This window comes from Monodelphis domestica, chromosome 2, assembly GCF_027887165.1.
Source record: "Monodelphis domestica isolate mMonDom1 chromosome 2, mMonDom1.pri, whole genome shotgun sequence".
Lineage (NCBI taxonomy): Eukaryota > Metazoa > Chordata > Mammalia > Didelphimorphia > Didelphidae > Monodelphis > Monodelphis domestica.
This window is the reverse complement of record NC_077228.1, coordinates 289,587,389-289,610,226: the sequence shown is the minus strand read 5'-3', so window position 1 is coordinate 289,610,226 and position 22,838 is coordinate 289,587,389. Positions and strand designations below refer to the sequence as shown.

The 22,838-nt window shown below is 32.2% G+C and overlaps 2 protein-coding genes across 14 annotated transcripts in view; one reads left to right on the top strand and one right to left on the bottom strand.

Annotated features, from left to right (window-relative positions):
• The window catches only part of SUPT3H (SPT3 homolog, SAGA and STAGA complex component), a 668,918-nt gene that overhangs the window by 32,386 nt on the left and 613,694 nt on the right, over window positions 1-22,838 (top strand). For 6 of the 10 annotated variants that reach the window (XM_056818335.1, XM_056818337.1, XM_016431104.2 and 3 more), the window contains exon 2: window positions 11,787-11,909. The exons of 3 other annotated variants lie outside the window; for them this stretch is intronic. Coding sequence is in view for 1 of the 7 variants with exons in the window: in XM_056818333.1 (XP_056674311.1) it covers window positions 12,069-12,127 (59 nt within the window). In the remaining 6 variants the exon portion in view is untranslated. Of the gene's footprint in view, window positions 1-11,786; window positions 11,910-11,950; window positions 12,128-22,838 lie in introns of those variants that run through there. One more of the 10 variants, XM_056818333.1, reaches the window with a different exon arrangement.
• The window catches only part of RUNX2 (RUNX family transcription factor 2), a 234,194-nt gene that overhangs the window by 202,525 nt on the left and 8,831 nt on the right, over window positions 1-22,838 (bottom strand). The window lies entirely within an intron of this gene.

Below are 22,838 nucleotides of genomic sequence, written 5' to 3'. Positions count from 1 at the left end.
ATAATATTGGCCTTTAGAACTTCCTGTTCTATGCCAAAAGATAAGTTCATTTTAAATAGATGAACATATGCTATTTGAAGCTTTTAAATACACCTTTGATATTGACTAATCCTCATAACAATGAAATCGATTATAAGCCTTATGAAGGCAGGGGCTGTTATCTTTGTAAATTTCCCAGTTTCTAACATAATAATTTCTACATAGTAAGTGAAAGTTTTAATTAAATGAAATAAGAATGAGCCACATTGTTATCAGGAAATTTGTAACTAAGAAAAATAGCCTGTGTATTTCCTGGAAATCAGATCTTGATATAAGGGGAAGATTAGGTACAAATATGAATCATTTGAGTAATTCAGCATTGGAGGTAAAGTGGATATAATACTTATATTAACCTGCTTTTGTAAGGATTTATTGATATAATGCATCCAAACTTGACTGCCTTAATCTGGATCTATTTTTGATGGGTCCCATACTTGATATACCTCACACTTTGGATCCATATTTGATGCCTTTCTAATTTGATAGACTCTCCAAGAACTTGCAAGCCATAGCCTTTGGTAATGCAGGATCATCTTTATTCTGAGATGAAACATCAGGCCTGGATTTTACTAGTGGCAATATTAATTATGCAGTGTAAAGACTCCTGTACTATTCTGAACTAATAATACATTAAATAGCATTTCAGGGCTTACTGAATGCTCTTATCACAACAGTTACATGAAATAGTACAACTATTATCTCCATTTTGCACATAAAAAAACAGAGGCTCAGAATTTAATTGTCTTATTTGAGGTTACACCATGTGGAAGTCGAGATTTCGATTCAAGTCTCTTGATTGTAAGTTTGATGTTCTTTCTTTTTTAAACAGTTAATGCTTAAAAAAAAAATAACTATCAATTCTCAATCTTCCCTCTTCCTCTTCCAGCTCTCTCATAGAACTCCTCTAAGTAGTAACTAAGTACACATAAGGAAAACAAAACACCTCTTGATAATGTCTGAAATATATACCTCACTCCATTACTATCTCTCTGCTTAAAGAATGACTTTTATTTGTGGCAAGTAATTGGATACTAAATACTGGCTTGCCCATAGTAGGCGATCAATAAATATTTGCTGAATGAATACTTTGTGTCTCCAATTGTACATAACAGAACAACTGCATATATTAATAGAATTACTTATTTCCCCTAGTCTGCTTTATGAAGATATTATGAGTTCTGTGGTTGCTGAGGAATGTAGCATTCTAAGCATATTCACATCTAAGAAATATAAATGATGTATGGATATTGTGTCATGCTTGGAATGCTACAAGGAAAGGTACTGAATAATACAATTGTGTGTAAATTCAGGCTATTGTGCTTTCTATTCTTCTGATACTTTTTTTAGTTTCCATAAAGTACCTTCCTGTTGTACATTATGTAGGTACTATTATTATTATTATTATAACATTTTAGGATATAAGAGAAATATTTTTCTTATCCTGTATTTAGAAAGTTACTTATTTTAAAAAGGTACCTTTTTGTTTACATTTAAAGCCATTAGGATTTCTAAAATATATTATAAACATAATTCACACAAGTTGTTATGAAATAAGAGAAGCCATCTCTCCCATTTTTTATTATTATATAGGAAATGAACACTAAAATACTAGAAAAGGAAATAACTTTCAGAATAACTGTTAACTCAGAGTATGGAGAACTTTTGAAAGTACGAGAGGCAGTATTGTATACCCCTTTACATTTTAAATGGGAAATACTAGGCTTGAAGGTAAGAAGACTTTGACCACTTGAATTGAGTCTCTGAAACTAGCCATGTGATCACAGGTGCATGATGATGTCATTTATTAGTGTTTTCATCTATAAAATGAAGATCATAGTACCTTACTTTTAGGGGTCTTAGGAAACTCAAAATGCACTCATGTATGAAAAATGCCACCTTAAATTAGTCTATAGATGTTATCTATTATTCTTTTGTTCATTAAAAAGAGTACAGCTATGGGGGATATTAAGTAACTATCATTTTATTTTGAAGTACTTGGTGAGCTTCCAACTTTGTTGTAAATTTTCATTACCTTGGAAAATGCTCAATTGAAATTTAAAAACAAATTTGAATTAAAAACTTTTTTTAGGTCTTAATTTTGATATAATTTGTTGATTTAATTCTGTAACTAGATTCTTTTTGCCTGCTGTATATCTTATCTCTAGTTCCCTTCACTCATTTTTAAAAACATTTATTTAAAAAAAAATTTGAGTTCCAAATTCTGTTTTTCCCTTTAGCCCCTCCCCTGCTCATTGAGAAGACAAGCAATATGATATTCAAACTATTTTTTAATTGTGATTTTGAAAGTCTTTTCAAGATATTGAAAAATAAAATAGCATGTGTTTATTTGAAGGGTGATATTTTCAAGTCTTTTAGTATTTACTATGATTATCATATTATTTTGGTTGTTGTTTAAAGCCTTAGTGCTTTCTCTTATAGCAGATTCTCCTTTTCTTTTTGATGTGAGCATGTTGAACAGTTAAATTTGTTTTAAAAGTGAGGAGCTGAACCTTTTTGGGTCCCATTGCTAGAAAATTAGGTTATATAAAACTTTGAATTTCTCATTTGAACATGATCAAAAAATAGTTTTGCAAAATGAGAATATTTTGATAATTATACCTTCTAATGGCTATATAAATAATAACTCACTATATTGCAGCCAGTCACCTTAATTTCTCATATTCTTGGGCATATAATATTAGTTTCCAAAATGTTCAATATATTTATAGATACTGATCCAGAGAATCACTTAAATATAAAAAATATAATATTACTTGAGTCTATCTTGGAATTTTGGACATGGAAAGGTTCAGTTGAATATTGATTTCTGAAATAAGGATGTTTAGCCTGAAGAGGGAAAGACTGTTGGGGGATATTAAAACAGTTTTTAGGTTTTGAAAGGATTGTCACATGGAACATGGTTAGACTTTAGCTACTTGGCACCAGAGGGCAGAACTAGGGAGCAATCAGTGAAAATTGCAAAGAAGTAGATATGTATGTTTAGTTAACGAAGAACTTTATAACAATTAAAGTTATCTAAATGTGGAATGGGTTGTTTTTGAGAGAATGCATTCTCCTTCTCTATAGATGTTTGAGCAAAGATTAAAAAAGACAGCTATATTGTCAAGCGATTCTTAATCAGATATAGGTTGAACTAGATGGCTTTTTACATCTCTTCCATCTCTTGAGATTTTGAAAAGATGTGTATTTAGATCCATGGATTGTGTTGAAACTGTAGGATTATTCAAGAGGTGATTATTAGATAAAGGAGAAAAGTGCTCTTGCAAGGGATACAGAATACCTAATAACTTTTAATAGGGATAGATTATAAAGAATGCTAAAGAATATAAACAGGGTGGAAACTAGGCAGAAGTCCATGTTTTTGCCTGTGGGTAACCCCTCCCACTTTAATTCTTTGTGCATTTGTATTTTTTTAATTGTTGTTTTGTTCTAATTTTTTTCTGTTTCTCTGACTTGAGTTACTACAAAGTAAAGCTCCAACCATGTTGTCAGTGTCTCTCTGGAAATTCTCTCCTGTTCATTCTTTCTGTTACTATACCAATATTGTTATTAATATATCAGTAAACCTGAGTTGATAAAATGTTCCTTTTATATACTTTATATTCAAAATGATGCTGTGAAGTGCCTCTAGTCGGAGGAACAGATATATCAAAGTCTACCAGTAATCAGTCAAGAATATTGACAAATGGAGTTTAGGGAAGTATTTGGAAGATAGGGGAAGAGATGAATAAAATTGTACGGAGTCAAAGACTTTATTAATAGTAAATGAATGGTAGGCCAAGGAATTTTTTAAACAAGATTAAGAAAGGTAGTTAGCTATGAGTGAGCACTGTGTTCTATTAGAGTCTAAAAGCATATGTTCTTAAATGAGAACAAGAAAGTGATCTTCAGAGTTAGTAGACTTGATCTGGTAGGGATTAATGTGTTTACATGTTCAGTTTTCTATATATCCTTGTGGGTATCTTAAAATGTAAAATTATTGTAACTAAAATTCTCATTTTGATTTGTTTATTTTAAAATTATAAATGGTCACAAATACAAGGGATTACACTTTTTATGATTCCTGAAGAATCAAAATTTAGTTAGGAAATCAGATAGTTGAAGAGCATTACACATTTTAACATCTCTCTCTTAATTTATTTGAATGCTTTCAATTACTTTGATTTCCTCATTGCTTTCTTTTTTCCCTAAGAAACTCAGTTTTATTTTATGTTGTTATTCTGTTTTAAGGTATAGTGTTAAAGAGCAATGGATTTTTAGTTAGAGGATTTTGAATCTTGGCTTTTTTGGTTACTACCTGTGTGACTTATCTGTAGTTTTTCCTTATCTGAAAAATAAGAGGCTTGGGTTTGATGACCTCTGAGGTTCCTTCTATCTCTGAACCAGTAAAATCATAGGATATATAAAGATGGTTTTGATTTTTTGAACTTTTGTCTAGTATCTGCTTTAGAAAAATAATAAAACATGATGGTAATAGATGGATAGGGGAAATTATAGTGAAATTTCTCTTTTTTCCCCAAATGAAACACATTTGAGATTATATTTTAATTATTGTTTTAAAATTGGTTTAAAGATGTCTGTCTTTAATTTTTCTTTTGTTTCTATGTTTGTATTTTGTGTATCCCTGCATTTTTCACTCTTGGTACTGGCAGAAAAAGGATCTTCAATTTAGAAAGTTAACTTCAAATAACACCGTTGTCCAAATAACAAGGTCAATAATATGACCGGGGGGAAGGTGGTTAGCTAGACTGTGATTTTTGGCATAAAGATTTTCTAAATTGTACTTAATATTTACTTATTATATTTGACCCCCAAAATAGCTCCAATCCTTCAGTATATGAAAATAATTTAATGTCTTTAAGAAGATAAATTAGGTAAACGAAGATGAAAGAAGTAAAATCAAAAGCTAAAAGGAAAATGGATAGGCTTTTTTCAGTTAGCAAAAATATTGTTTCTTATTCAAATAACTGTATAGGAATGCAGATATTATGTATGTACAGCATTATGTACATATTCACATGAAGAGTAATTTCTTCACTTATTTGACATTTTCAAGGAATGGTTTATCTGTAAGTACATTTCCTGCATAACCAAAACTCACTCTTTCTTTGATGCCATCAGAAGATATTGAGGGTTCATTTGTTCTTAACTTAAATGGTCCCATACCTGTTGTCTTTTTGAGTTCCCTTTTTGTCTTTTGCATATTTTTCATTGGGCTTCCCAGATGCCAACTATTAAATTTTTATTGTCAAGTGAATGTTATAGCCCCTATGTACTTCACCTCTGTGGACTAGGAACAAGCTAACTAAACATAAAACAACAACCAGAAAGTCAAAACACACCCTTTTATTCATATATTTTATTTTATTTTTACATTGCTCTCTTACTAATAGCTTCCATTCCACAATAAGGCCCACCTTGTAGTAAAAAACAAAATACACAAACAAAATAAAAAGAAGTAAAGTTAAATAAAATAAACCACATATTGACCTTATTTGACAGTGTATATCTTATTCTGCCCTCTTTCATCATTAGTTTTCTGGAGTCATGGTTGATTAAATCCTTTAATCATCTAGTGTTCTTTTTTTCTGGACATTACTGAGATCATTGTGTGTATATTACTCTGTCAGCTTACTCTATTCTATATCAGTTAAAAAAATAAGCCTTCCTTAATTTTTATTAATTTCTTGTATTTGATATTTAGGTACAATAAACTAAATAGAACTTTTCCAAATTAAGAGTAAACAGACTCTGAAGTAAGACTCTGAGGAGTTCTAGGGTTCACATTTTTGGCTTCTCATAGGCTTTTTGGTCTTTTCTCATTTTGGGTTGTATTGTAATTTGAGCTTGGTAATTGAGTAGGTAAGAGACCTACATAAGAGGGAGGTATTATGTAGTTTCCAACTTAAAAACTGGGTATATTCTAGACATTTATTTGTCAGTTTAGAACTTGAAATGCATTTTTCTATAGAAAGAATATCAAATTTCCATACCAGACCCAAAAAGACTATTTAACTAGTATACCTGCAGTAAAGTATTAAATGTAATTTCAGCTATACCAAACCACCACTTGTGACATAATTTCTCTGAGAAAATGAATTCTGATTTCTTATTCCATCCCAGTTTTACTGCCAGGACTTCGTTATTAAATCTTTTCTGATAGTTCTATATGGGAGCAGTAGATCTTGGGGAAAGTATGTTAAATATCAATAATACATTAACAATATCTTCATCAGGGAAGGGATCTTTTTGTATCTCTCTATATCAACACAAGCTAAAGTACCTTTCTATATTTATATGTAAGGAAAAAAATACCTCTTTGTGTTAGTTATACCTCTCTTCCTGGGTATTCTGAAGTCGAAATATAGGGCAGAGAAATAAAATACAAACTATGGATAGCTAACTAATGAATACTAATGTAAAAATACATAATCTTAGCAGAGTTAGTATAGCAGTGTTTTAAAGAAGATTATATACTGTGATCAGATTGGATATATATCAAGAATTCATGGTTGGCTCAATTTAATAAAAAATAGAAATATAATGGGACATATTAAAAATCACATGATTATATCAGATATAGAAAAGGCTTTTTACAAACAATACACATTTATGTTAAAAACATTAAAAATATGGGGAATAAGTATTTTTTCATTATATGGTAGATAACGTCTTTCTAAAACCAAGAGTCAACATAATCTTTAAAGGAAAAAAAAATTAGATGCCTTTCTACTTAGATCAGGAATAAAGCAAGAATGTGCATTGGTACCATTGTTATTTGACCAAGTACTGGAAAACCTAGCAATAGAAACAAGATAAGAAAAGAAATTGATGGAATAAGGACAGGCAAAATAGATAAATATTTATTGATTTTTGCAGATGTGATAGTTTACTTAGAGATTTCTAGAAATTCATGAAATCGTTATGTCAGTAAGGTAAAAATATAAAAAACATCCATAAAAATGACCAGTTTTCCTTTTTAGAATCAAGAAGACCTTGCAGAAAGTGAAAAAAAGATAAATTCTATTGAAAATAACCTTAGCATGTATAAAATATTTGGGAGTCACCCTACAAAGTTATGTATTACACATATATAATATTTATAATATAAATGAATTATATGAACCCAACTATAAAAACTCTAGAAATAAATTATAATAGTAGTATTTATGTAGCACTTTAAGGTTTGTGAAGCTCCTTACATACTTTTTCTCATTTGATCCCCACATTTATCCATTCTCCCCATTTTATAGATGTGTGGAAACTGAGGCAAGTAGTGTTTAAGTGACTTGCCTAGAGTCACATAGCTAGCAAGTGTCTGAGACAAAATTCAAACTCAGGTTCTCCTGACTTCGTCTAGCACTTTATTTGCTGTGTTACTTAGATGCCGATTTACTGTTCTAAGGAGGACTTAAGTGATGGGAGAAACAATTGCTCCCAATTGGTTTTGGTATATTAGAAATTATAAAACCACTAAATTAATTTTATTGATTCTGTGTCATTTTAATCAAATAATTTAAGTATGTCTTCTTAGAACTAAGCAAAATAATACAGAATTCATCTGGAAGAACATATGGTCAAGAAATATCCAGGGAAATAATGAAAAAAAAAAAGAGAAGTGGTAGTGGGGTGGCTTTCAGTAGCATATTTTAAACTATATTATGAAGCAATAATCATCACAATTACTTGCTACTGGCTAAAAATAGAAAAGCTTGTTCAGTTGAATATACTAGGTAAGTAAGATATGGAAGTAATTTAAAAAGTAATACAATGTTCAGTAAACCCCAAGGATACCAACTTCTGGGATAAGGATACACTATTTCAGAAACACTGCTGAGAAAACTGGAAAATAATCTGGCAAAATTAGGAAAACATCTCATCATATATACCACACTCGGCTCCAAATTAATGTGTAACAAATTAGAGAGAAGGAAAATCTTTCTCAACTTTGATTAGGGAAAGTGTTCTTAACCAAAGAAGGAATAAAGATCATAGGAAATAATATGAACAATTTTAATATCATAAATTGTGAAATTTTTACACAAAGTCAATGCAGTTAGCATTTAACTGGGAAAATATCTTTGTAGCACATTTTTAAAAAATAAAACTGATATCCAAAATACTTAAGGAATCGATACATATTTATTAGGGAGTACTCTTGCATAAAAGCTCAAAAGATATTGATAGGCAGCTTTCATAGACTTGAAAAATTTGAACAATACATTAGAGGAGCAGAAAAAAAGAGAGACAAATGGGACAAAGTAGAAACTATCATTTTAAATTTAATGCACACTTTGGGAAAAAATCAAGCTGTACATAATGGAGATTCCTGATTTCATATAAATCTTCATTTTCTCCTATTTGTTTATGGAGCCTCTTCCTCTGATGGATGAGTTCTTGGTTAGGATTGCCATACTTGCTTCTTTCCTAAGTCACTCAGTCTCTTTTTGGATCTTCATTATACCATTAAATACATAGAAAATGCAATGAAATTTTTCTGGAGAGCCTGGGTCCCTTTTTATTTCTCCTTACTTTTCATTTTAGTTATTTGTATAGATACTCCTATTTCCATTACTAAATCAACTCTATGTTTCTTGGGAGACAGATAGCAAGTAACTTTTTAGCTTTGTTTTCCTCAAATCTAGCTTAGTGCCTTGCACAACATATAAAGCATTTAAATTGTTGAATTTAGTTTAATTAGGTAAAGATAAATATTTTAAAATAATCATTTTAATTAAGTATGAACAGATGTACGTTTATGTTGAGAATATCTATAGCAATGTGGCTTCCTTCTCCAGTAAGGAGTTTGGTAATTCATAGATAGTTAGACAAGTTTTTCACATTAAGAGTGAAATGAATGTTTATCAAGGCAGCATAAGAACTTTTCCACAGCTCTCATACCACAAAAATGAGGGACATTTTATGTTTTTTCATTATCAGTGACCAGCTTAGTAGTGATGAACTTCATATTTTTCTGAGCTGGTTGGTTTCTGGTTAGCAGATATGATTTTTTACTGGGATGTATATAAATTGTTCTCATTTGGTAGGAATTACCAGGGAAAATATTTGCTAGAATAGCTTTAAGAACCTAGAGTCAACTCCATGCCATGATGAGACATTACAGTAGAACTTTTATGGGGATTAATAATGTAGGATTCATTCCTAACAGGTTTCTTATATAGTCACACTTTTGACTTATTTTATCAGGGGTGAATATCAACAAATTTAACCTGAATTATCCAAACAAACTAGGCTTAAAAATGGGAAATAGATACAGGAAAAGACATTGACACAAACTTCTAGGAAATAGTAGTAGTCTAATGTAAAGCAATTTCAGGTTAAAAAAACAACAACAACATGCATCTAAACCTACTTTGTAAGTAAATATTTGTTCTCTTTCCAAGAGGAGATACATAGTAAAGATAATACTAGCTTAGAGTGCAAACTCTTTTATAAAATAGTATGGAAGAGGATAGCAGAAGATCTATAGCATTGTTACCTTATAATTCTGCAAAGTTGTAATAGGGAAAACAAATCTACAGAAAATTTGTTATGATATTTAAATCAGATCCTAAATGAAACTTAAAGGACAAGAGGTGAAAAAATGAAGCATATCTGTCAACATTTTCAGAAAGTATTTCCATTATTGATTCATTGTTTAGAATGAAATCGCCATGTTTAGGCTAACATTTTAACATCTGATGTTTGAAAAAATGGAAATGACAATAAAGAATATATGAAAACAGGAAAAACAGATAGACCATAACAAAGAAACAGAGGAATCTTGTGGCAGCATGATTTTTTAATGCGTTGAGGAATGAATCTTTAAAACATTTGAAAGAAGAGAAGATAGAAAATGATTTAAAAAAATCATTAAACTTGCATTTAAGTGCCTACAGTTTGCTAGTCACTATGCCAAGCACTGTGGGTATATGGGTATATAAAGAAAGGCCAAAAAAAGATTCATTACTCTTAAGGTACTCACTGTTTAATGGGGTAGAATATATGCAAATGACTACAGGTATAAGATACAAACAGGATAAATCAGAGGGGTAGGTTAGTCTCAAAGGGAAAGCATTAGGATTAAGTAGGACTGAGAAAGGCTTCTTGTAGAAAGTGAGACTTTAGATTTAAAGGAAACCATAGAAGCTAAAACAGAGTTGCAAGCATGGGGGATAGTTATCAAAAAGGAATGAAAAGGTAAGTGTTGTAAAGGGAACAACAAAGACCAATATTGTTAGATTGGAAAGGTAGAAATGAATGATGTTATGAAGTGTTTTAAAAGTCAATTAATTAACATATGTTAAGCACCTACTATGTGCTGGCACTATAGCTAAGTGCTGTAAACACAAAGTAAAACAAAGACAGTGCTTGCCTTCAAAGAGCTTACAATTTAACCAGGAAGACAAAACTTAAAAGGAAGCTTAAAAGCTGTTGTTTAGGGGCATGTTGGAGAAGCTCAAAGAAATACAAAAGTAGCTGGGGGTAAATGGGGAGAAGACAGCCCTTCTTTTAACTTATGGCCTTTGCTCTCCAGTCAGAAAGGCCAATCAGAGGAGCAGAGTATGGATGAGATGTGAATACTAAGCATTTTAAGCATTAAACAAAGGATTTTGCATTTGATCTTGGAGATAACGGGAATGTATTTAAAAAATGGGTTATATTTGTCAGACCTACACTTTAGCTAAATTATTTTAATGATTTAATGACTGGAGGATGGATCAAAGTGGAGAGAGACTTAAGGGGAAACCAGCCAGCAAATTATTATTGAAGTCAATGCATTTGGTGATAAAGGATTGGATTAAGATAGTAGAGACAGAGGAGAGAAGAGATTATAAATAAGAGATACTTTGAGGATAGAATCAGGTAAGACTTCACAACTATTTAGATATAGGAGTAGTGAGAATGAGGAATTAGGATGATATTTGGGTTTTGAGCCTAGGTGACTGGGAGGATGGTGATTCCCCAGATAATAAAAAGGAAATTAGGCAGAGGGGAATTTTGGGTTGGTTGTGGGGAAAGATGATGAGTTCAGTTAAGGATCAGTTAAGTTTATAAAATCTATAGGACATGTAGTTTGTGATGTCCAATAGGTAGCTGGAGATATAAGATTGGAGGTCAGGAGAGAAATTTGGGTTAGACAAGTATATTTAAGAGTTACCTGCATAGAGATGATAATCAAAACCATAGGAACTGATGCGATCACCAAGTGAAATTCTATAGAAGGAGAGAGGAAGTTCAAGGATAAAGCCTTAGGGTACCTCCATGGTTAGCAGATATGAAGGAAATAACGATTCAACCAAGGGATAAAAAGAGAGGAAACAGTAAGACAGGCAGAAGGAGTACTAAGATAGAGAGCAGTGTCATGAGATCCTAGAGAGATGAGTGTTTCAAGGAGTAGAGAAGACAGTGTTGAAGGCTGCAGAAAAGTAAGATTTCAATCACAAATGGTATTACTATTCAGAAAAAAGTGATCAAGAGAAAATCCAGAGCACTAAATCCACATGTTTACTTTATTGCCTTTATAAAAGCTTTATGAGAATGATTTACAGTTTTAGCAAAGATATTTCTGATAAAAATATGGAGAAAGGGAAGGAATGAGACCAGCATTTATTAAATGTCTATTATATATCCAGTTACTTTGCTAAGTGATTTAGAAATATTATCTCATTTGATCTTCACAGCTCGGTGAAGTAAGTGCTATTATTATTATTCTCATTTTATAGGTGACAGAACAGAGGCTAAGTGATGTACCCAGGATCATATAGCTATTAAGTGAGGTAGTATTTGAACTTGGGACTTCCTGAGTCCAGATCCAGTCTTCTATCCACTGTACTACGTAGTGAAGAGTAAGTAGGTCTTCACATACCTTCTATAGCAGACCAGGCCTTCACTGACAAACAGTTGACTGAAAGGAACAGAGAATACTCTTGATCCCTTTGTATTTATTGTGAGTATAACCAAAGCATTTGACTCAGCGGAGTAAAAAATTCAGCTTCCTCTACTAGATGTTCCCTATGTATGGCTTAAGATTGGAGAGGATTCTTTGGCTGATACAATCTCAAAGGTACCTTCTTTACTGATTTTTGATTCTCAAACAGGGTATAGAAATGGGGAACTCACTTTTGTAAAAGACATTTTCCATTTCACCACTTTGGAAAGATATTGTTCACAGAATCTGAATTCAAGAGAACTCCATATCCTACTGGTAGTGAGATCCTCCAGGTTTGCCTGTTTGCTATTGATTTGTCAACTCCTTGAGAGTTTTAGACAGGTTAGCAGCAGTTTAAGGTCTTAGGCACTAGAAGCTAGTGACTTAATTAACCATATATATATTTTTTTAAACCCTTACCTTCCTAATTGGAGTCAATATTGTGTATTGGCTCCAAGGCAGAAGAGTGGTAAGGACTAGGCAATGGGGGTCAAGTGACTTGCCCTGGGTCACATGGCTGGGAAGTGTCTGAGGTTAGATTTGAACCTAGGACCCTCCCCTCTCTAGGCCTGACTCTCAATCCACTGTGCTACCCAGCTGCCCCCAATTTACCCACATTTTATAAAGTGATAATGCTTCTTTGTAATTGTTTTTTTAAATTTAGATTGATTACCCCCCCTTATGATTTATATAGTTGTTTGAAAGCTAAATAGTTGTCACTTAGAATCATCTTATACTTGAAATGAATATTTCTGAAAAACTGACTTTTTATGTAAAAAGATGTAGAAGGAGTTAAGTCTATATAGAAAAAGAACATTGACAGCCTTTAATTGATTATGTGGTTTATATGGAAGGAACAATATGTTAAGGAATAATTCTTTTGGTTGGCCTTTTTTATATTGTGAACAGATGTTTCATTTGTCTAACTACAGAGTTTTTTAGATAAGTTTAACTTAAAATATTTTAGAATTTCTATGATGAAATATGCAGTCTGATAAAATAAAATGATGATTAGACCATGAAAGCTACCTGTGATTTTAAGAATACAAATCCTAAAAAAAAAGAATACTAATATTTTAGTACATTGTCTAATAATATCCTGATAGTTTACACTTATTACAAAGACTACAGAGTATGATTTAAAGAAAATAAGTGACTAAGTTCTAAATTTAAAAATACAAAAGAATAACCTGACACTTGTGAGCTCAAATTTTAATAGTCAGATTCAGAAAAGCTCAAGGTAAAACTTGAGTTCAAGTCTCACCTCTGACACATACTGGTCATATGTTCTTGGGCAAGTCATTGAACCTCTTAGTTCTTCTGCCAACTTTCTCAGCTGATTAATTGCATAATAGGTCATTATCTGTGTTGAAAGAAGAAATTCTTCATTGAAAAATTTCCTACACAGATAAAATCACAGATCTGCTTTTAAAAAATGTATACAGTTGAGGCAGAGTAGTACATTAGAAAGAACATTAGATTAGAATGAGACTCCATTGGTTCAAATTATGATGTTGCCCTTAGTAGCTATATGTTCATAAGTAAATTCTTTAACCCGTCTGCACTTCTTTTTTTTCAGTAAAACAGGAAAAGTATTTATACTTTCTACATTATATTTGCTGTGAGGAAAACATTTTGTAAACTATAGAAACAAGTTAACTGTTTTCATTCCTATAATAACAGACCAGATATCTGACAAAGATTTCTAAATATATTTTAAAAATTAGTCACTAATTGCATACAATTTTTAATAGATAAAAACAAACACTAGAACCCAAATAAGAGGAGCAAGAAAGAAACAGGTTGATTTGGTACAAATGACTAAATAAACTCAGCAGCTAGTTGTCTCCATGGATTAGAGCCAGGCCTAGAGATGGGAGGCCCTGGGTTCAAATGTGACTTCAGAAACTTCCTAGCTGTGTGATCTTGGCCAAGTCACTTAACCCCCATTGCCTAGCCCTTACTTCTCTTCTACCTTGGAATCAATACACAATATTTTTTCCAAGGTGAAGGGTTAGGGGTTTTAAAAAAAATGTCTAAATTTGGCTTAGAGTCCTGGCCTTGATGCTCACTCATTGGGTGATGATGGTAAAAGTGCCTCTCATTTCTTAAGAAAAAGGGTTCTTTTTCTTGGACATCTAGGAATTTGTATTTTGGAAATAATTGATTTTCTTTATAATCCTATATAATTAAAAGCCTTATTCTGAGAAGAGAGTTCATGAATTTCATGAGCATACAGAGGGGACCCATGAGACAAAAATCATTAAGAAACCCTTCTTGCATATGAGGAAGTTAAGATAAACACAAGTTAAATGATTCTCACAGGTAAGTGGCAGAAGTGGTATTAATTCCTGAATTTTTACTCCAAAACCATTGCTTTTTTTCATTGTAAAGAATGATTCCAAAGTTAAGTAACCGACTATATACTAATTCAGTGGTTTAAAATCAACTACTTTGATTTTCTTTGATTACATGTCCATCAAATGAGTTTGTAGGCTTTAAATATATTTTTCTTAATACATCTGACAGAACAATGGTAATGTATGTGTTTAAGTCATAAGGTCCTTTACCTTCTCAGTTCACTTCATTGGATACTATTAAATTTAAGACTGTATGAAGGTATAGAGGGAATTTGGAGGGCCACGGTGGGTGGGAATGGTAGAAAGCATGTTGGAATAGAAAGAGAACTAGATTTGGAATTGTAATCTAGGCTCAAATCCCAATTCTGCCATATGTCATGTGACCTTGATGAAGTAATTTCATTTGTCTAGGCTTTAGTTTCTTCTTCTATAAAACAAATCCCCATTTATAAAACAAAGTGATTGTACTAACTGATATACATGTTCCTTTCCAAGTTAAAAATAACCCCCTCCCAAACCTCTGATCCTCTGATCCCCTGTTGATCAGTTCTTGCCTCTTAGTACATCCTTCCCTTGTTTATGGTGTCATTCAAGCTCCTATTTTCTCTCTTCTTTTTAGTGATCTTTACATGTCTCACTTAAACTTTGTATAACACTTGGAAAAGATCTCTCTGTCCATTAATTTGGTGGTGGTGGTAGTCGTGTGTGTGCATGCATGTTTGTATTTTAAGTTGTTATATTTATCTACTTAAAGTAAGAATAAAGTTTTAAAGGTAGAGATACATATATGTGCATGCATATTATGCATATACACATACACATGTATATTTTTTGACATTAATATATAGACATACACACTGACACTTCTAGTAAATATTTGTTTATATTTCATTATATTTTCATATATATGTATGCAAAAATACAGATGTAAAATATGAGTAAAATACTGAGGTAGATTGGCTTTGTTTTAAACAAACAAAAGAATTTACCCGTTCAAGTGAATTGTATCCTTCAAAGTAGTGACTGCTGGAAGCTATACATATATTCTAATAGTGCTTCCCTTGATTAATGCATTTGGGGGACTTTTTTACTATTGCCTTCTACGTTTGAAACAAATAAATGTTTTTTAGTGATGTCAAATTTTTATTCATTGAGAATGGATTAAAAAATAGATAGGTGTGTGACCCTGGGCAAGTCACTTGACCCCCATTGCCTAGCCCTTACCACTCTTCTGCCTTGGAGCCAATACACAGTATTGACTCCAAGACGGAAGGTAAAGGTTTAAAAAAAAAATAGATAGGTAATTTGGATCTACATCTATTGAAGAAGGTGGGATCAAACTGAGTAATAGTGGTTTAAGTAAAAAATGTGGTATAATTATGAAGAAAAACATGATTTCTCTATGTGGTTCATAAATACCTGGCAGAAGTTCTAAAAGAGAAGTTTGAAACATTTCACATGTGTTTTCATTTCTGGAAAACGTGTTTCCTTCTGAGAAGTAGCATGCCTTAGTGGATGGAATGGTTTGAGAGTCAGGATGACTTGAGTTCAAGTTTTACTTCTGACACAGAAAAGCTGTGTGACCTTTTGCAAGTCACTTAATCAAAGTGCTGTGGCTATTCTCTAAGAATATATATGTCAGAATAGTTGCTGATTTGTATTGGTAGGGGATGTTTCTTTACCCTGGGGTTTCCTACACTGATAAAATCATATTGGTCTACCAACAAACAAAAAGCCTCAAAGTTGATTTCTTTGAAGGGAAGATACTCATTTGGATATAATTTTGGGCATATTCTTTTAAATTTAAATCATTCTCAATATTTGACAGGAATATCTAGATTATATCTTTATAGGGATTCTATGCTGTCTATGAATTTCCTTACTTAAGGATATTTGCATGCAGTCTCTGCTTATAAATGGGTTGTTTTAAAAGTTCGTTATTTGTTTTGTGCTGAGAACACATGTTCTAATAGTAATTATTTTCTATATTCTAGTGTAGATCAAATAATAAGAATCTATTTCACTTATAATGTACCCAAAATATAAAATAATATAACCTATAAAACTGACTCACCACATATTCAAGTTTTTTGTAGGGAAATGCAGTTTTGTAAGTATATTTCTGCTAGGGCTCTCAGCAATAGTACCGGAGACTCCTCTTACCACTCTTCTCACTTGGTTGTAGGAATTAAGATTCCCTCAATTGAAATTACTGATGTTGACTTGGAACAGGGCCAGGGTGATGGGGAGTTTTGGCAGAGGAGAGGCAATTAAGGACTAGAAGTTATAGGGGGTCAGGGATGAAGATTTGCCTTAGAGATTCTAAAATATAAGTAGCAAGGAATGGAAGCTGTTAGGTAGAGGTGTGGCAGTTCATCAGTCAAAAAGCATTTATAACTATTACTTATGCCAGTCACTCTGCTGTACATTGGGAATACAAAAGTTCCAAGATAAACAGTTGTGTCCCCTGAAAGTGCACATGACATTGAATTCTTAGTCCTGGGGAGAGTTCAGTGGTTATTGCTATTTTTCTTTTCTGTTGGCACTATAGACTGGATCTTCGTTTATCTTTCTATTGCTACCATCTTCTATTTCTGATAAAGATTTTCATCTTTTTCTGGTGTTACATATTCTCCCCTTCTCATCATGTATTTATTTTATTTTTTTCAAAGGGTTTTATTGCTCATTAACAACAAACAGTTCAGTATTATTCATCATTAAAGTAAGAGAATTTCAAAATTAGAAGTGATCTTAGTGACCATCTAGTCCAACCCATATACAAGAAGGAATCTCTGCTGAACCATACTTAGCAGATGATCATTCCACCTCTGCTCGAAGAACTCCACTGAGGAAGAACCTACCACTTCTCTAGGTAGCACATTTCATTTTTTAATAGCTCTCAGTGTTAGAAGTTTTTTCTCAAAATTGAGCCTAAATTTATCCCTCTCCAACTCAAGCCATTGCTCTTATTACTCTTGAGGTCAAAAGAAGCTAGTCTGTTTGTCCCTCAAAGATAGATAGTTTCCCTTAATTCTTCTCATCTCCACATTAAATGTGCTCAGTTACTTAACCAAGAATATGACATCACACATGTGACTGATGACATGGACTGAAGAGCATTTATTCTGGTTGCCTTTCTTGAGATATTCTCCAGCTTACTATTTCTACTGTGGTGGCCACAATTGAACAAAAATACCCTCAATGAGATCTGACAAAGACAGTCCTGTAGTCTTCTGTATTAGTGGAAACTCTGCTCCTTATTGTAGCCAAAGATTACATTAGTTTTTTAAACTGCTACATCACATTACTGATACATTTTGGACTTATAGTCCGCTAAAAGCACCAGATATTTTTCAGCACAAATGCAATCTAACCATAAATTTCCAAATTGTACTTTTGACATTTGTTTTTCTTGTACTTAAGGGCAAGACTTTACATTTATCATTACTGAATTTCATCGTACTAGATTCAGCCCAGGACTTTATTGTGAAAATCCTGTTGGATTGAGTCATTTGCTGTGTTAACTTTTTCTACCAGTTTTGTGCCATCTGTAAATGTGATGAACAAGTCAACTACTCCTTTATCCAAGTCACTGATGAAAATGTACAACAGGACCAAGCACAGATCACTGGGGGCAATTGGATATCTTCTACCATATTGACATTGAATCATTAATAATCACTCTGAGTTTTCTGGTCCATACAACAAGTTCTAAATCTTTTTTCATTTCGACTCATCCCTTTTTTCATATTTTGGCAAAGGTTTGTATTAGTATACAAAAGTAAGACCAGAATCTGTTCATGTTGGGTATTTTGGCACTGGTTGAACTCTGGCTTTGTGGCAGTCAAATATTTGCCATCAGGAGGGGGAAAGGAAGCTAGGAAGGGGGCAGAAATAGTAATTATTTTGTATAGTTATTTATTTAATATCATTTATTAATGCAAGATAAAATTGGAACCATGAATGCATTTATACTTGGAATATATATAGTCCAAGATAATTTGTGATATTATCCTGTTATGCTAATTTCTAAGAATTTTAATAGTGTTACTTTGTGGCAAGCAGAATATTTAGCATGAAGAATATCAAGTTAATTTAGATAGTTATGAGGCATAGATTTCTTTGGATAGATACCTCAAATATAGATATTTATTAGGATGTATATACTGAATCTTTAAAAAATTTGTTTGCTTTTGATTCAGGCGTTCCTCATCTTGTTGAATTATCTATCCTACCTGCTTCTTTCTGATGCTTTTCATTTGACCATGACACTGTTCATTAAGGAGAGGGGAAGGGAGAGGAAAGAGAGAGGAAGTGGAACCCCAAAATATTTGTTCTTTGCAAATATTTAGTGGGAAAAATATGGAAACTAACTGGTTTCATTGATCTGTTCTCTGTCTTTTTCACTGGTAGGAATAAATGAAAATTGACTGTATAAGATCACATAATATCCCAAATGGAATATATTCCCTTCCTTTCTATGTTTTAAGTTTTGCCAAGTCAAGTCAACAAGCATTGTGTATCTAGTATGTACTAAGCATCCTGCTGAGAACTGGGGATTAAAAAAACACATTGTTAAGAGCTGAGGATAGATAGAAAAACAAAAAATAGACTCTGCTCTCAAGGGACTTTCTTATTGTCTAACAGGATGTGGGTGGGGGGTGGACAACCTGTACACAACTATGCACTTCCAAGACATATATGTATATATAATAAATTGGAGATAATCAGGGGAAGGCACCAGCATTCAAGGGAATTGGGAATGACTTCTGTAGAAGATGGGGCTTTATCTATTACTAGAAGAAAGCCAGGGAAACCAGGAGATGAAGAGGAGGGAAAGAATTACAGGAATGGGAGACCGTCAATGAAAACCGGGAATTGGAACTTAGGATGTTATGGAAGAACAGCAAAGAGGCCAGCATCACTGAGATTGCATGCCATACTGAGAGAAGGTGTAAAAAAGACTGGAAAGGTAGAAAATGGCCTGATTACAAAGGGCTTTAAAAACTAAACAAAATATTATATTTGATTCTTGAGGCAATAGAGAGCCACTTGAGTTTACTACTAAAGAAATGACATGGTCAGGCCCATGTTTTAGGAAAATGGCATTAACAGTTAAGTGGAAGATGAACTAGAATGAGGACAGACTTGTGACAGGGAGACTAATGAGCAGGCTATCACAGTACTTCAGGTATGAGATGATGACGTCCTTAGCCAAGGTGGTGGCATAATTAAAGGAGAGAAGGAACTGTATTGAAGAAGTGTTTTGAAGATAGAATCAACCAGCCTGGGGAATTGATTTGATAGGATATAGGAGCAGAATGGGCAGGGAAGAGAGAATGAATAGTTGGGATGACAGATTGTGAGTCTAGATGACTGAGACTATGGTGGGTAATCTTAACAATAATAGGGAAGTTAGGAAGAGGGAAAGGTTTAGATGGAAAGATGATTATTTCAGTTTTAGATGTGTATGTGTGTGTGTTCTTATGGTTTTAAGGTCAAATGATAAAGTTTTAGAGGAAATATGATCTAGTATAAAGAATGATGTACTTGAGTCAGAAGACCTGATTTTGATATTAAACTTCCAAGCTGTGTGAACTTGGGAAAACTATTCAGCCTTTCTGAGTCTGTTTCCTTACCCATAAAATAGAATAATAATACTTGTAATACTTGTACTACATACCTTAAAAGGTTATTGTAGTGAAAGGGCTTTTTGTAAACCTTAAAGCATCATCATAAACGGAGTTGTGATTGCCATTTTAGCAAGAGATTGGGAAATTCTAGACTTATTTAATTAAGAATTATAAATTATTTGTGTTACTCTGTTAGTCTAGGAGCATATTGCAATGTAAAAATTAATACTCATTTTAGACTAATAATTTTTAATGATAATTTAAATTTAATTGCCTTCATTGATTTAAATGGGAAAAAGAAAGTTTTCCCTTTCTTAAAAAATGCATGCCAGATAAAGCACAAAGATTTAAAAGTATTACTTTCTAATTCATATTTTATTTTTATATGTCTGCACTTTATATTTTATTATCTAATATCCTATTTGATACCTTATTTAATATCTGACTTAATACATATTTTTGATTCAATGGTTTGATTAGATAAGCTGTAACAGAGTGATACTTGAATTACTTTGTTAAACTTTTAGCTAGTGTAGGTGGTTAGTAAATATTTGATAACCATTAATGTTCAAATATGCTTTTGAACTCAAATTTGTAACAAATAGCAAAAAAAGGGATCCTTTTTTAAAGGATTGGGCAACATTAACTCCCAACTCTGTGAATTATATTATTTTGACATTACTTATTTGTTATAAAATTACATTTCTCATTTGCAATAGTGTCCAATAATCTATCGACTTAGAAAAAAGTACTTATTCATAATACCTGAAATATATGGCCTTGTAGCTAACACAGCCTTCTTATTTTGAAATGGACCATACTGAGCTCCAATTTCAAGTTTATGTGGTCATACTTTAAGTATTAAATAGTAAATACAGTCTTATTCTATTAAACTTTTTATTAACAATTTCAGCATCTATGAGAAGATTTGCTTTTGATTTTTACCCTTCTTTCAGTAATACATCTGGAAATGCTCAAGAGTTGTTTGCCATATTTGAGAGAACAGTCTGCAATGAAAGTGTAACCTCTTTAGAGGTGAGGTTCAAATTAACTAACATTGAGCCATAATCTAAGGAAGCATAATATTATGAATTATTGTTTGGCAAATATAAGTAATGTCACCATTAGCTGCTGAAGTAATTTAAAATGTACTGCTTTCAGAAAGCTAAAGAGATATGCTAAACAAAACTTTCTCTGTAAGTTCTCTAAATGTAGCTAGAGTGCTGTTTAAATCAGTAAGGACTATAAATTCTGTAAGTTTAAGCTTCATATGTTTGTAAGTTACATGATTAATATCTAATATCTAAAAGAATATTTGGCACCTCTTTTAATTTGAAGATATAGGCATTGTCACACTTTTCTAAAAGCTAGAATACGTTTGTATGTACATATTTCAGAATGCATTTTTATTTCCAATCATACCAATCCTTCAGACTAAACTAAGTTTTCACAAATGGGATCATTGAGTAGTACAGTCAGTTGGTACTTTTAAAAAACAAAACGAAAACAAAACAACCAGAGGTAGAGGGAGTGTATTTGTTTTTAGCCCTTTTTTCATAGCTTTTCAGAGGTGTATCATATTATAAATACATTAGAAATGTTTTGCTCTGAGGATATGTAGCATTCCTATAAAGGTTAAATCAATAAAAATGATTTGGCCACATTCCTAAGCATGGCTAGAACAGGTAGTCCGTTGTTTTAGGTACCCTTGAGTTTCTGGATCGGATCATTATGGCGCAGCAAAAAGGACTTACTAAATGCTGCTTGTTCCTTGCAGACATTCTAGAAGATGCTATCAGCCTAAAAAAATTCAGGCTGGTTTTTCTCGGCTTCTAGAAATTTTCAAAACATTCTTCTACATATTATGTCTTCCATGTCATATTTTGTATTCTCTAGTAAATTGTTTAAGGTTTTTTTTTTTTTTTGCTACAAGAGTGCTGAAGATTCTTCCACAATTGATAAGAAACAGGTATGTACAGGACAAGATGTAATACATAAGACTTTGAAGTCAATTTTGAATGAGTAATAATTTTAAAACTGATAAAAGAAAGTTATGTCATTCCGTAACAGACACTTTTAGGAGTTAGTTGCTTTTAGTCTTAGTAGTATATAAAAAAATGCAGTAGTCATTTAGTGATGATTATTTTGTTGTTTTGGGCAGCTAAAAAGGCCAGTATAAATTTTTAAAAGTATGTTTTTGTAGGTTTTTTGGAAAAATCTCTCTGTATGCACTTAGAATATATTTTGCACCGAAGCAGCTGCTGAATGTTCTTGTTGCAATATGGAGTTCCATTTTATGTATTTGGTTTTAAATACACTTTAGTGTTTTCATGTTGATTTTTCTGTTATGAAGGTTTTAAGGCCACACTATCTTTAGGATAGCTGTTTAAAAAATACTACCCTCCACCCGAGCTAGTTACAATAATAGATTTATTTCTAAGATATGTTTGAAGCAGAATTTCAAGATAGCACAATTTTAAAAATTAAAGAGTAACAAGTGATTATCATTTATATTTTCTAATTATAAAAACTCAATAAGTTAACCATGCATTTGTCTTCATACTTCTTTTGAGATTAGAATCATTCTCAATCACATATTTCCATTAGATCTATTAAGAAAGTTTCTTACTATGAATTTCTTATATTCCTTGATACTGTTTTGATTGTTGATCCATGACATAAAGTAAGATTTTGCATTCTATCACATTTTATTGTACACACAAAATCATATTTATTGGAGAACACATTCCTTGATATCTTGTTTTTGAATGATGAACTGGAGGGTATGGTTATTTCCTCAGGAAAAATATTTTTATACATATAATGGGACTATTTGAATTTTCTAATATTCTT